Genomic DNA, 14421 nt, shown 5'->3' with positions numbered 1-14421 from the left:
CATGGATTCTGTTTCTTTGGGTGCAATGAAATGAATGAATTGTAATGTGTACAATACTGTGCTACTGTGTCAATTTAAGGTGTTTAAAAAACAGAACTCTAAAATGCCATTTTCTGCACTTGCCGCACTCACGTCTTAAGGCGGTACGGTTGGAATACCTCCCGTGTCATGACATCGGTATTCCGATGTACACAACGCGTGGTGTTTGAATAACGGCCGCTGCAGCTGTACTAAACTGTTCCCTCACTTATACCCTACACATACTAAGCCTTTATCTTTCTTAGGCTTCATTTATAGTGCAGGCGCCTGTCGCACACTCTGATGGGGAAGTGTGGCCATGACGTCACCAGCCTGGTTTGCCCTCATTGGTTAAACTGCTCACGTGGCGCGAAAAAACAAAAAAGTTTGTCACTTCAAAATTATGCCGCACCGACGTGCTTCCTCGGGTGCGCGGTCGCGTGCACTATGGCCGGCCGATAGAGCTGCTGTATTTTGTTCATGTTGTGCGCACTATAATTGTGGCCTTATAATTGTATTCAGCCTTATTACGTGTACATCATGGATTCTGTCCGGTCTTATTAGGTGCTGCAGGGAGGTGCGGTGCTGCAGGATAGCCGGTGCTTTTGTGGACTGGGGCTGCGGGTTGGGCGGTGCTGCGGGGGTTGATGCTGAGTGGGGGGCAGTACTGCGCTGGGTGGGCAGTACTGCAGAGGGCCGGACCTGCGGTGGGGGTGGTGCTGCAGGGGGTCTGCGGGTGGGGTGGAGCTGTGTGGGGAAGAGGGTCGGTACTGCTGGGGGCAGTGCTGCAGTGTGGTGCTGTTGGAGGGGGCCGTCCTGAAAGGGTGGCAGGTGCTGCGCGGGGGGAGTTAATGAAATATTAACAAATCTACAATCATACGGTGTGAAATGGGAATTGTAGATATTTTCCATCTCATTGCTGTTGCAAAGATCATTTTCACCTTTCTCTTGAGGGAGGAAATCTCTCAGTGACTACAACTATTACGTTTTGGCAGTGCCGGATTACCCAAAGGCCCGATAGGCCTGGTACGGCCGGTGCTGCGGAGGGGCTGTGCTGCAGTTACAGACACCCGCTCTCTTCCCCACAACAACTAAACTCATTGCCGGAGGCGGCCTTTGTAAAGGTCTCTTACTTTCTACTGCCGCGTCGTCTTCCTTCTTCTGCAGCGAAGCGTTGTCATGGAAACATTACGGGTACAACCGCGGCCCCTTGTATTCTCTAACATCTCCAAATTTTTTCGGGGATTTTTTCCGAATGCCACGCACTTTACCGCACTTCACCGCGTTCATGCCGCATTCATGCCTAGATAGCGCTAATAAAATGCACTAGGATAAAGGCGGCCGCGGCTAAAATATCGGAACATACTGCATCAAATACTGCATCTGCCCGCGGTTTTCAAAGTTGCGCCGATACGGCCGCACTAGGATAAAGGCGGCCGCCACTGTAGCTGCAAGAGAAGGAGGCCCGGGCGGCAAAATTGTAAATCTACCACAGCAGGTGTGTGCTTAGACCCAAACACACAGCTCCGAAATAAACAATCTTAGTCATCTCAAAAAACAAAAGAACACAAAGATATTAAGCCTGCTACCCTATCAAGGAAGACACATTTAGCAGGAGACTACACTAATATTTTTTAATTGTGATAGTTTGTTTTTTCCATTTTGCCTTTGGGGCCACTAAAGATGTACACATTTTTAGCAAAAATTCTAAGTTACAACCGATTAATCTGATTGCCAATTCTTGGAGTCAGGAAGGAATTAATTTTTTCCCTTAATGGGGTTTTGTGTTTGCCTTCCTCTGGATCAATAAGTAAGTATAGATATAGGATAAAGTATCTGTTGTCTAAATTTAGCATAGGTTGAACTTGATGGACCTATGTCTTTTTTCAACCTCATCTACTATGTAACTATGTAACTATGTAATATTATATTATAATGCGTTTATTCGTACATGTGAATATTTGACGCTTGATTTTTAAAAATGTGACATTCGTCTACCTTAGTTCCAATGTGTCACAGGGAACTCTTGTAGCGGGTAGGACCTGGGTGGCTGGAACAGTAGGGGAGGCAAGGATTGTTGGGGTCACAGGTTGAGGTCGGAGGCAGGCGGCAGGTAGCGTGGTCAGGGTCGCAAACAGAGGTGCAGCAACAGGAAGGCAGGAGCAGGACAGGGTAGCAGGAACTGAGACTACAGTAGGTAAAGGACTGAGAACAGGGAGCAGGGAACAAACAGGGACAAGCCAGATTACCAGCAAGGGCCTTTAATAATGTACATTACTCCAACACAGAACAGAAACAGAGGCATAGGAGTAAGGAGTCTGACAACAAAACAACTGGCATATAGGGCGCTGCAAGGAACCTCCAGATGGGTGCGTCCAACTTACATGCAAGGGCATGGACATGAGGAACACGGGCACAAGAAATGGGCGCACCAGGCTCCAGGTGTATTTTGAATAAATTCTTTCCTAAAGAAACCCGTGGAGCCCTGAATCCTTTTTCTTGTTGCTGTTTTTTTGTGACCAACATATTTCTTTTAGTTTGGGAATCAGGAACTTCCCGATGGGTACGTTCAACTCAATCGCAAGGGCATGGACATCAGGAACATGGGTATCAGGAATGGATGCATCAGACTCTCCATACGAGTCAGTGGGGACATTGAGTTTACTCTCCGTGGTCTCTTTTTGTGACTGCCGTTTCGTGGTAACACTTAATGAGCATTTAAGACCAGCTATTTGCGTTTTCAGTTCTTGAAGCTGTCTTTCTGCATTTCTTTTCCCACTCAATGCAGTTGCCAGTTCAGCTTCTTTGGAATGGAGTCGAGATTCCATATCTTCCAGCTGACACAGAGCAAGGCTTAAATCGGTCTCCTTTTCTTTATTTCCGATCTGCAGCTGCCGGTACTCCTCCCGGACCTTGTCCAGCTCTAGATCCAGCTGCAGCCGGGCCTTCTCACGGACTGTGTGGTCCAGCAGTCCACAGGAATCGGACATTTTGAACTCATAGTGCAGTGTCAGGCTGGCCACTTGACGGATGGACACCTCCTCTCTCTCTTATGTATCTCTTTATCTTGAGCTCAGCGATCTGCGCCTGCAGCGCTGTGAGTTGCTGGGATGTGTGTTCAGCTGCCAGGTTTAGCTCTTCCACTTCCAGGCTTTGCTGCAAGTTCCACTCCTCAGCGAGGGACCACTGTTTGAGTGCATCCTGCAATTCTCTCAGGGCCTTCATCTCTTCACTGTGCTCCTTCTGAGCTTGCTTCCATGCATCCTTCATTACGTTTTGGAACTCTGACAATTCCTTTGCTAGGGTCCCAGGAGCTTGCCTTTTCCAGGTTTCTTTCTCCTGGGAGTACTGACTGTTGGGGATGGAGCAGTGTCCCTGCTCCTCTAGCTCTTGCATCAGTTTATGGAGTGCCTTGTGCCCGTCTTATACAGATATAACTGCCTCTAAGCTGATCCTCCTCCAGTGAGGCTTTGGTTATGTTCAGTGTGGCCTTAAGCTCCTCATGCTGCTCCCTGGGGAAACACACTGGGTACTCAAATGCTCTTGCAGCATCATTACTTTGTTAGCAGTCTGGATACTTTCTACCAGCAGAACTCGCTGCTTCTCCTCAGCATCCACTTGTCTTTCCTTGGCGTCCTGCAGACTCGGACGCACTTCTTGCAGCTGGCTCTGCAGCATATTTTCTGCTTGTGTGCGCTGCTCCAGGGAGACATGTTCTTCTTGCAGCACTCTCTCTGCATTCTGCAATGCTGTCTGTACGTCTAACTTTTCCTGAGCCAATTGTTTCTTTACTCTTTGGGCTTGGTGAAGCTTCTCAGTCTCTCCACTGACCCGACTAGTCAGATTCATAACCTCTTCCTTTAGGTTTAAACTATGTATTGAGTAATTGTGATGGGAGAAAAATTTGGCACCGCAGATAATGGATAACGAGGCTGGTCTTGGATGATAAAAAGTCACTTTATTTGGGCATAATAGCCAACATTAAAAAACACAAGGTATCCCCTGACGCATTTCTCACCTTTCTTTGAGAAAGCGCCCTAAGAGGTGAGAAACGCGTCAGGGGATACCTTGTGCTTTTTAATGTTGGCTATCATGCCCAAATAAAGTGACTTTTTATCATCCAAGACCAGCCTCGTTTTCCAGTATTTGCGATGCCCAATTTTTCTCCCATCACAACTTCTCCTGTTCTTACTTTGGAGCACGCTCTGGGACGGCACACGGCTATTACCCATAATTCTTGGGCATTTGTGGATTTCGACAGACGGAGTGGGTCACAGTGAGGAGTTATCATCTGCAGTTCTCGTGGGGATTGTGGTGCGGTAGCAGGATACCGGCGTAGGCGAGTCGCTGACTGATGACGTCACAACAGTGCCATCATTCTCCGTGAGAGTTTGCCAGGAGAAGAAGTCCTCAGCGCTCTGGAAGCCTCCCGAGTGACCGGACATCCTTCCCTGTTGGATTACCAGAATCGAGGACATCAGTCCCAAGCTAAGTGCCCCCCCCCCCCCACTTCCTTCCTCTCCCATTGCCATATCCACACATTGAGGACACCTCCATTATATACCGTGTAATCAGGACCGGCACAGAGTATATCATCACAGTGCTTGGTCCAAACACGGAGAGGTTAATCTAGGTTATATACCATTGGGGGACACTCTTTGGATCTCAGCTATATGATTGATGGACATATACACCTACCGTGGCCACTTCCACCGATTTATAGAGTCATTTGGCCGTCCCATTACTACAACATTCATGTTGTCCAATTAATTTTACCACATCCACTACAGCTGATTGGAGCATACTTACGGGAGCTCTTCTCCCGAATTTTCTACTATGTATTGATTAAACCCAAACAGTGCATCCAAACCCACAGCACAGGCATATGTCCATAGAAAATGAAGCAATGATCCAAATTGCATAAGGCAGCAGTTCCTCTGTCCCAACTATTATAACAAGTATATCCAGTGAGTGAGTATCACATAAGCTTGATTGAAGAACCGCAATCTTATTGAATAAGTAATGGTAGCCAATAGTATAGCTTAGTTACATGATGCATACACATTGTGGCAGTACTCACTGTCTTTCTTGTTTGTAGGCAGAGTTGCTTGAACTGCACGGCGTGCTCCAATCCAAACAGCAGCACAGGAAGAACAGGAAGCAAACGGAGGTGCACAGCCGAAGTAAACTCCACCAGGCAAGGTAACAGCAGTTAAAGCGTCTATTTATTGGCACAAAATAATTAAAAAAAACACTCCAACGCGTTTCGCGCAGGAGGCGCTTTATCAAAAAGACTGATAAAGCGCCTCTTGCGCGAAACGCGCTTGAGTGTTTTTTTTATTATTTTGTGCCAATAAATAGTAGTTTTAACTGCTGTTACCTTGCCTGGTGGAGTTTACTTTGGCTGTGCACCGCCGTTTTGCTTCCTGTTCTTCCTTTAGGTTTATGTTCTCCTTCTTTACTGACTCTATGTCCCTTAGGACCGTCTTACAGGCATCCCTCACTGTACACAGCTCTGTGTCTAGACCGTGGCCTTCCTGGCAAGAGTGTTCCAGCTCGGTACTAAGCCTGTTAACTTCTTTCTGAGACGCTTCTAGTGCTGCGCCAACTTGATCCATGAAACTCTGGTCGTGGGCAGAATCAGCGTATGCCTTCTCCAGCTTACTTGACAACAATCTCCAACTGATCCTTTTCTTGTTCCAAGACAGCCTCTGCTCTTTCCAGTGCCAATTGCATCCTTGACTTTTCTTCTATCAATAGTCTCTTCTCCTTAGTTACTATTTAACTCTTTGAAGGCCTCTCTCACAGAACGTCTCTCCTCCCGAGTGGCTCCTATTTCTGTTCTAAGCTTGTGAAAATCCTTTTGATAGGCTTTAAGCTCTGTATTAAGCCTGTCAATTTCCTCCACAGAGATCTCCAGTACTGTTTGAAGGTGATCAATGGAGCACTGTAACACGGGAGACCAGGCATTTACACCTTTATACTGGGATCATATCACTAAGCAAAACCAAATGATAAAACAAATTGTAATTTATTCCATTGAAACAGATGTACACACAGTAGATCACAAAATACAAGAGGTGAACACACTTACTGGGGGTCTGGGGGGGGAAACTAGAATTTCCTAGCTTCTACAGTCCATAAAACAAAGTTTGTAGTTGACCGGGACTTAGCCCAAGAAGTCCTGGAACTCAAATCGGCATGAAGTTCTTGACGTCACCGTTGTATCCGCTCCGGAGACACCGAAATCCCTTAACCGGGAGATAGCACCAAATGTCCTGGTACTTTTTTCGACTTGACGTTCCAGCCCGGACCGCTACGTTCTCTACTCAGAACTTGGCCCTAAAAAGTGGGACTTAGAAAATGTCTTGCCTTGAAATTTCTGAAGCCGGCTTGCGTCTATTTCTCCAAGAGCATTTTTTGGTGATTTTGAATTTGCCGCTCTAGTCTTGGCGCTCAAAGTCCTAGAGAATCTCAACTCCAGATTGGCTGCTGTGTTTCTTATAGTATTTTGGAGTCCATTCACAAAATACTACAGCCAATCCCAGCTTGGGAACTTTACAATCAGCCAATCAGCTGTCTGCCAGTCTTCTGAAGCTGGGCGAGCTGATTTCTGAATGAAACAAGGGCATGCGCGAGTTTGTCACCTTAGCCACTTTTTCATGCAGAAGCCACCCGCAAGTCTGGAAAGGCGAATACTTGCCGGAACGGATATGCTATTGACTCCATATTTCCCAGGTACGGCTTATGAGTTGTGCCCATTTTTTTGCACGTGTCTCTCTCTCTCTTCCCCCTGTCTCCACTTCCAATACGTTGGCGATATTGGGCTACCGCCAAAACATATTGCCAATGTTTTTCACACACCTCACAATGCAGAAAAGTTGCAAAGGGCCAAACAAAGCCAGGCAGGGTGGTCACCTGCTGACATCCCTCGGCCGGGTGCTACCGAAAACATAGAAGTGTGTACCATGTCACATGGGGGATGAATGTAGGGTACGGTGGGAAGGGGGGGGGGGAAGCAGGAAGTGAGGAAAATGCAGCAAGACCCACCTGACACTTTGCAACTCTAGTTACTAATGTGTGTGCTATTTTATTCCTGTAATGTACACATATTTGTATTACAGATGAACTCTCCATCTTGATCACCATTGAAATTCCAGGTACTATTGTATATATTTCTGACTCTTATACCAAACTATTAATTAATCACCCAGTGTTAACACCCCTCATCTTTCCACACAGTGTTTAAATACACCTCACAAAATGTCACTCTTTACATACTCTGCAACTTAATTGTCCTTCTGCACTAAAATTTCCAACTCATTCTTACACATGGCCATAATCCTTCTGCACTCACATCTCATCTTGCTCTCTGTAACCTGTACTCTCCCTTACTCACAGATATACACTATATATTTCCATATATACACTATCACTTGTCTTCTTCTCTTTACACCTAGTCGGTTATTTATCAACGTCTTTCATCTAAAAGAAATGTGTAGAAAAGCCAGTGCGAAAACAGCCTAGTAATAAAATAATAAAGTAAATGGGATTTTCTTTCCTCATTAATCTGGTATACCTAAATAAACGCACAATAAATGCATGGAATATTGTACAACGTTTTTACTAAGTGAAAGGAAAAGAATTACCCAATAGTGACAATCACAAACACAAGTACTGTGAGTGTATAATGAGTAGAGGAGACAGATCCCTTAGTGCTGCTGCTAAATGTGCACTGGGACCTAGGATCACCCCGAAGCCGATATCCTGGTGCTCTTTCTCTGCATCAGTTATTCAGTCCGAGACTCCAGCAAATCTCTGACAGGAATGACCTGTAGCCGACAAGGAAACACAGCTCTTCTTGTATGATGAGTGCCTTGGGTTACATGATTTTGTTTGTGTGGCCATGTTGCCCCTGGCTATATATATTTCTGCACTAGTACTATAAGTCCCAGTGGCAGCAGGCAGTTGAAACTGTGAAGGGGTAACCAGGCTCACTAATAAAGGTCAAGCCCACTTGGTTGCCCCTGATCCATGTTTTGGGGTCCTGGTGTCAGCTCTTGGACCTGACTGTTGTATATGTACTGCTGTGCCTGCATGTAAAATATGGGACAATAAAGAAGTTTTATGTTTTTGCCTTTCCAGGAGTGCTAGCAAGCAGAGATTGGTAGGCTACGAGTTTCAGGGTGGGTTTTGCGGAGAAAATCCTTACAGATTGTGGCTATGTAGCGTGGTTCCAGAGTTACTGGATACCCCAAAAGTGTATCCGAGAATTAGGTAAGATTCTCGGATACATGGAAGCATGTGGTCAAAATCCTACCCTGAAAACGTTCTTGCTGCTCACCGCCAGGAGTCCCTGCTTCAGCACAGACCAGAAAGGTAAAAGGGGATCAAGGTATCCCCAGAATGGTATAGGGGTCCCTAGAATAAAGGGGGATGCCGAGTTCATGCCCAAGTCACCCTGATCCTGGTATAGGGGTTCAGGGTGTACTCCAGCTATAGGATAAAGCTGTGAGGTTTATTTTGTGTAAAAATGTTAAGTCAGGTTTTTGCAGTGCGGGATATGGCTAGTGAGAATAGAGAATATACATTCTGATTCTATCGCTGACACCAAAGAAGGACTTAGACATTTTTAGCAAGACACAGTATCAAAGTATTAACAATCCAAAAAATAGTACCAGCACTCTCTGTCTCACAGCTACAGATATAAGCGAATACCAGTGTAGGGCAAATGAATAATTTAATGACACTAATAATAAACTGAAAATATAGCAACAATAGCCAATACGCCAATGCAAGAAAATATCACCATAGAGGAAATGAAAATATAGGGGGTAGAGGGGAAAGAAGGAGAAGGGGAAAAAAACACAAAAAAAAAGCAAAAAATCACAAAAATGGAAAAAGGAAAGCAAACTAGGGGGGCGACGTTTCGAGGGGTGACCTCTTCATCTGGCCCATTCCCCCTGGTCCCAAAGGGTCCCAGAGGTACTTCCCTAAGCCTTCCCTCCCCACTGTCAAATGATCCCACATCATTTGACAGTGGGGAGGGAAGGCTTAGGGAAGTACCTCTGGGACCCTTTGGGACCAGGGGGAATGGGCCAGATGAAGAGGTCCATTTTTGTGATTTTTTGCTTTTCTTTTGTGTTTTTTTCCCCTTCTCCTTCTCCTTCTTTCCCCTCTACCCCCTATATTTTCATTTCCTCTATGGTGATATTTATTCTTGCATTGGCGTATTGGCTATTGTTGCTATATTTTCAGTTTATTATTAGTGTCATTAAATTATTCATTTGCCCTACACTGGTATTCGCTTATATCTGTAGCTGTGAGACAGAGAGTGCTGGTACTATTTTTTGGATTGTTAGTACTTCTGAAGGGTATTAGGGTCCCTTCCTGTTCCGTGCACCCTGCAACCTTGCTGAGTCATTGTGTCAGAGTGCTGTCTATCACCCCCCCCCCTTTCTACCACAGTATCAAAGTATATTTTATTAAACGAGTATGTTTAAAATGTATAATGCTTTGTGCACTGTAATATGAGCAGGGAATTTTCAAGTCCGGGAACCTAAGAGACCAAATGGCTACCAAGTTAGTGCCAGCAGGTCTGGGCTAGGTCTGGACTTGAAAGCCACACTTACCCCAGATGTGTGAAAGTCATTAGAGAATGGTTGGGTGGAGAATCCGCGTCCTGGGATGAATACAAGCCATTCCGGCAAGTAGTCACCTCCCTAGACGTAGAGGCACCTAGCCCCGCGGATGGATTCTAAATAAAAAGTGGCTATGGTGGCAAACTCACGCATACCCTTATTCCATTCAGAAGAACCCACTGCCCAGCTTTGGAAGACTGACAAGCAGCTGATTGGCTGGTTCTAAAATTCCCACGTTTGGATTGGCTATAGTATTTCATAAATTAATCTGAAATACTATAAGAAACCCAGCAGCCATTCCAGACCTCAGATTCTAAGCGCTAAGAGAGCAGCAGCAAATTTGAAAACACCAAAAGATGCTCGGTGAGAAATAGCAGCGTCCGGCTTCAGAGATTTTCAAGTCAATAAATTTTCTAAGTCCAGCTTTCCAAGGACAAGTTCTCAGAATAGAATGTAGTGGTCGCGGCTGGAGCTTCAAGCCCAAAAGAGTGCCAGGGCATTTGTTACTATCTCCCGGTCAAGGGATTTCAGCAGCTCTGGAGCGGATACAGCGGTGGTGTCTGGTATGTCATGCCAAATTGAGTTCCAGGTCTTTTGCGAGTACATCCTGGTAACCTAAAGACTTTGTTTTAAGGACTATCTGAGTTAGCAAAGGTTAGTTTTTTTAACCCAGATCTCCCAGTAAAGGTGTTGTAACGCACTGTGTGTACGTCTGTTTCAATGGAATAAATTAGAATTTGTTTTACTTCTTGGTCTTGCTCAATGAATGATCCCATTATAAAGGTGTAAGTTGCCTGGTCTCCCGTGACAGCAGTGCTAGGGTTAATTCCCTTTCACATGGCCTAGCATGTGAGCCTTATCCCGCGTAAGTTACTTTGATTCAGTTACAGGCCATGTCTGCCTGGTAGGATACTAACTGGGTCACATGTATAGTGGTGTGATGCTTTTGAGTCATCTAGTCCTGTTCAGATACTGGAGCTGAGGGATTAACCCCATCCCAGGTATAAAAGGCAGGGGCCCTCCCTTTCTGGAGAGTTACAGTCCAAGCCTTGGGCTGGTGTGTTCCTGCCTTGCGCCTCATGGGCGGAGGATGTCCAGACTAGCCTGGGGGCCTCAAGCCCATGGGGAGCCTAGTCCTACCATGCTTAGGGACAGGATGATACCCCTGTGCTGGGAGTCATGCAGAGATTGAAGTGTTATTTGTCAGCTGTTCTAGTTATGTTCCAGTTAAGTTCCATTTATGTTCAAGTTCTGTACTAACCATGGGCTGGGGTTGAAGGCAGTCCATACTAGGGGTTCTGCGAGCAAGGCTCTGACCCTAGTCCAAAAGCAAGCTATCTATCGCTGGGTTAAGTAGGGTCGAGATGGTGCACCTCTCTTGCAAGAGAGAGACTATGGATACTGTATGTGTCTGCTGTTTCTGCAATAAACCTGTTTGTACTAATGCTGGCACTCGAGCTGCCAGGGCTCGTGCTGCTTCAAATCAATGGCCAAGACTTCCTACAGCTCCTGTGCCTACTGTGTGACCAACCAGGAGGAGAGCTGAATGTCACATCCCGCTGTGGGCTATGTGATATGCCCTACCATCAGCTGGTGCTGAAGGCCTGTGATCAGCCTGTTTCTACACTGCGACTAGAGGAAGTACAGAGCCTCTATGCATTGGTCCGTAAGTTAAAGACACTGGTGGAGAATTCCTCTACGGACACAGAGAGAGACTATATGGAGATAATATATGATCTTTTCCTCCCTGATCAAAGAGCTTCGGTCATCAATAATTGCAGGGAGCACTACTATGTGAGTTCTGACTCAGGAGCGGAATCATTAGGACCTGACACCCGGAAAGAGAGCCTCCTTTCTCCCAAGTGTGTGTGTACTGCTCTGCCCTGTGAACCAAAGTTGGACAACCTGTCTCCACACCGGCCAGTGTTGGAGATGCCCAGTCCTTCTTCTCCTTGATGGTGCAGGAGCAAGCCCGCTTCTTCCAGGATGCCTGTCATTGCATGGAGAAGTCGCGGCAACCTTCATCTACGCCATCCCTGCTGACCAGTCCCGATTGAGAGGCGTCTGCGGCTTGCGGAGGATCCTCGCGGAGAGACAGTGATACCTGCTTCTGGATGGCAGAGCGGCGTGGAGCAACGGCTACAGAGGTACCGGCCGGTACTTCCACCGTTCCTGCTCCCGACGTCAACTGTTTATTGCTGGTGGTTCCAGAGACCGACTTGTCTTTGGTGTTGAGCGACGCTGAGGCCAATCCGCTCCTGCTGCGGTGCCAGGCACTTAATGTCCAGAGCGCTTGCGGCAGTGGAAGCAGACATGGAGGCTCTAGATCCAGGACGTTCACCACCTAGTAAGGCTGCGCTTATAGTGCCGGCGACAGAGACGCAACATCACGGCAAACCAAATGCATTGCCGCCGTCGCGTGCGCTTATAGTAAGCACCACGCGACAGCACGACAGAGCAACGGATTGGTCGCGATCGCTGGAAGTCATCTCTATTTGATTTTACAGCGACCGTCGCCTGCCTGTCGCGTCGCCGTCACTGGCACTAGAAGTGCAGCCTAAGGAAGACATAGCAAAGCTGCTTGTGGCAATCGGCCGAGGTCGCTCTAAGGTAACTGTAAGACTGGGACAAACCTATGTTTCAGCCGTTAAGGTTGAGAGCCAGGATGCTTTACTTGCTCCAGTGACGGATGAGGCTGCTTCTACAACAAAGCGGAACATTGTAGTGCCGGCCCAATCTAGTGGTAATACCCCTTATACAACCCAGGTGCCCAGAACTGTGTTCCCGGGAATAAGTGGGGAATGCAAGCCCATAATGTCAGTAAATCCCAAATGTGTCAATACAACTGTATGTGCTGATGATGTGTGTAAATCTACTGTGGGGGATGCATTTGAGGAAATGATGGGATCCTATGTTTCGGGGGTATGATCCACACATGGACCGGACCCCTTTTGTGGGAGGAAGGAGAATATACCCCAAAGCAAAAGGCAAAAGGCGTAACCACAGTAAGGATTGTGAGATGGGGCTTGAATCCTCTCCAGGTTTGGAGGAAGCCATATTTGAAGATTCCCATGAGGAACCGTTATTCTGGGTATTGCCAAGGCAGGCATGTGATCAAAATCTTATTAAAAATAGCCGAGCTGACCAGGTGATAATTGAAAGATTCATAAAGTCCCACGGTTATGACTATCCCTACTTTTCAGAACCCTTAATGAGGGAGGTAGAGGAGCATAGGTAAGAATGGGTCAGGAATGCAGTATTAGAGTACATGGCACACAAATGCCGCAGCAAGGCCCATTATACTGCTTACAGGGTGGCTATTTGCTCAAGGTGTGGCACGTCAGCAGAAAAATCTATATGGACAGGGTGAAGTATATTAGTGAGAATGGGAAGAAGCCCTGCTACTCAGTAACCATGCCTGACCATACCGGCAAACTAATTACGAAGCCAGATCCGGCTCACTATTATTGAGTGCCTGTGCTCACAGGTATAATATGCTGCTATGTTGGTTCTTCCTAGGGAAGGGACCTATTATCAAAGTGATTGTTACTGTATATGTTTGTACCATGCACATTATATTTTCTATTATATAAATTTTGATGGTATGTGGTTTATATAATGTTGCCACATTCGGGGCGATGAGGTTATTTCACCAGGGGAAGAATGTAGCCATGTAGCCCCTGGCTATATAGATTTCTGCACTAGTACTATAAATCCTGGTAACAGCAGGCAGTGCTAGGGTTAATTCCCTCTCACGTGGCCTAGCATGTGAGCCTCATCCCGCGTTACTTTGTTTCAGTTACAGGCCATGTCTGCCTGGTAGGATACTAACTGGGTCACATGTATAGTGGTGTGATGCTTTTGAGTCATCTAGTCCTGCCCAGATACTGGGGCTGAGGGATTAACCCCTCCCCAGATATAAAAGGTAGGTGCCCTCCCTTTCTGGAGAGTTTCAGTCCAAGCCTTGGGATGGTGTGTTCCTGCTTTGTCCCTCATGGTGTGAGGATGTCCAGACTAGCCTGGGGGCCTCAAGTCCTGCTGGGACATACTACAGATCGGTTGCAGCATTAGGCTAAGTCCCCAGTCAGCACTGTGGCACGCGCGCCCGGCGGGGGGGAGGGGGCGGCGCGTGTACAGCGCTACACCGCGATCTGCGGTCTGAGGGGAGAGAGAACATTTGCGACGGGAGGGGGCGTGGCGGTAGGTTTGCGGGGCGTGGCCATGATGTCCCGCAGCTGGTTCGCCCTCAATGGCTGAAACGCCGGGGGGGGGGCGTGGCCACGCCTCCGTGGCAAATGCCAATCTCAAATTCTCCTGCCTGCCTGAAAACCTGTCGCGCGCCACTGGAGAAAGGTGCGCGACAAGGTAGGAACTGGGACCGGAGGACCTGGGGGGGCGGGACTTGATCGCACAGCGCACGCCGTGGCGTGCACTGTAGTAGTTAGTGGGACCGCAGCCATAAGCCTCGGGCATAGACACTTTGCCCGTATGGAGGCGCGCTGAGGCTCAGGGAAAGCGGTGCTTTCCCTGGCCTTAGAGCGCGCGCCGTCCGTGGGCGTGTCTGGCCCAGTGACGTTACGGAGCCCTCATTGGGCTAACCGCTCACGTGACCGGCCCTGCGCTCCGGCGAGCGCCAAATCTAAAGTTTAAGACACACGCTTCCACAAGCGTGCGCGAGCCCCTGCTAAAGCCGCTCTCAGGGGCTCAGTGCTGAGCGTGAGCGCGCCTCAGCACGGGTCAGCAAGACTGATCCTACTATGTC

The 14421-nt window shown here is 47.4% G+C and overlaps 1 protein-coding gene across 1 annotated transcript in view; it reads left to right on the top strand.

Annotated features, from left to right (window-relative positions):
- LOC142476781 (sialic acid-binding Ig-like lectin 13) overlaps positions 1 to 14421 on the top strand; it is a gene marked incomplete at its 3' end in the record, with an annotated part of 34892 nt that overhangs the window by 18999 nt on the left and 1472 nt on the right. Inside the window, exon 5 of the mRNA XM_075581948.1 lies at positions 7143 to 7178. Within this exon, the coding sequence (XP_075438063.1) occupies positions 7143 to 7178 (36 nt within the window). The remainder of the gene's footprint in view (positions 1 to 7142; positions 7179 to 14421) is intronic.

Source organism: Ascaphus truei, unplaced genomic scaffold, assembly GCF_040206685.1.
Source record: "Ascaphus truei isolate aAscTru1 unplaced genomic scaffold, aAscTru1.hap1 HAP1_SCAFFOLD_1734, whole genome shotgun sequence".
In the NCBI taxonomy this organism is placed as follows: Eukaryota; Metazoa; Chordata; class Amphibia; order Anura; family Ascaphidae; genus Ascaphus; species Ascaphus truei.
Note: the sequence above shows the minus strand (reverse complement) of the source record. Positions and strands in the feature narration are given on the sequence as shown.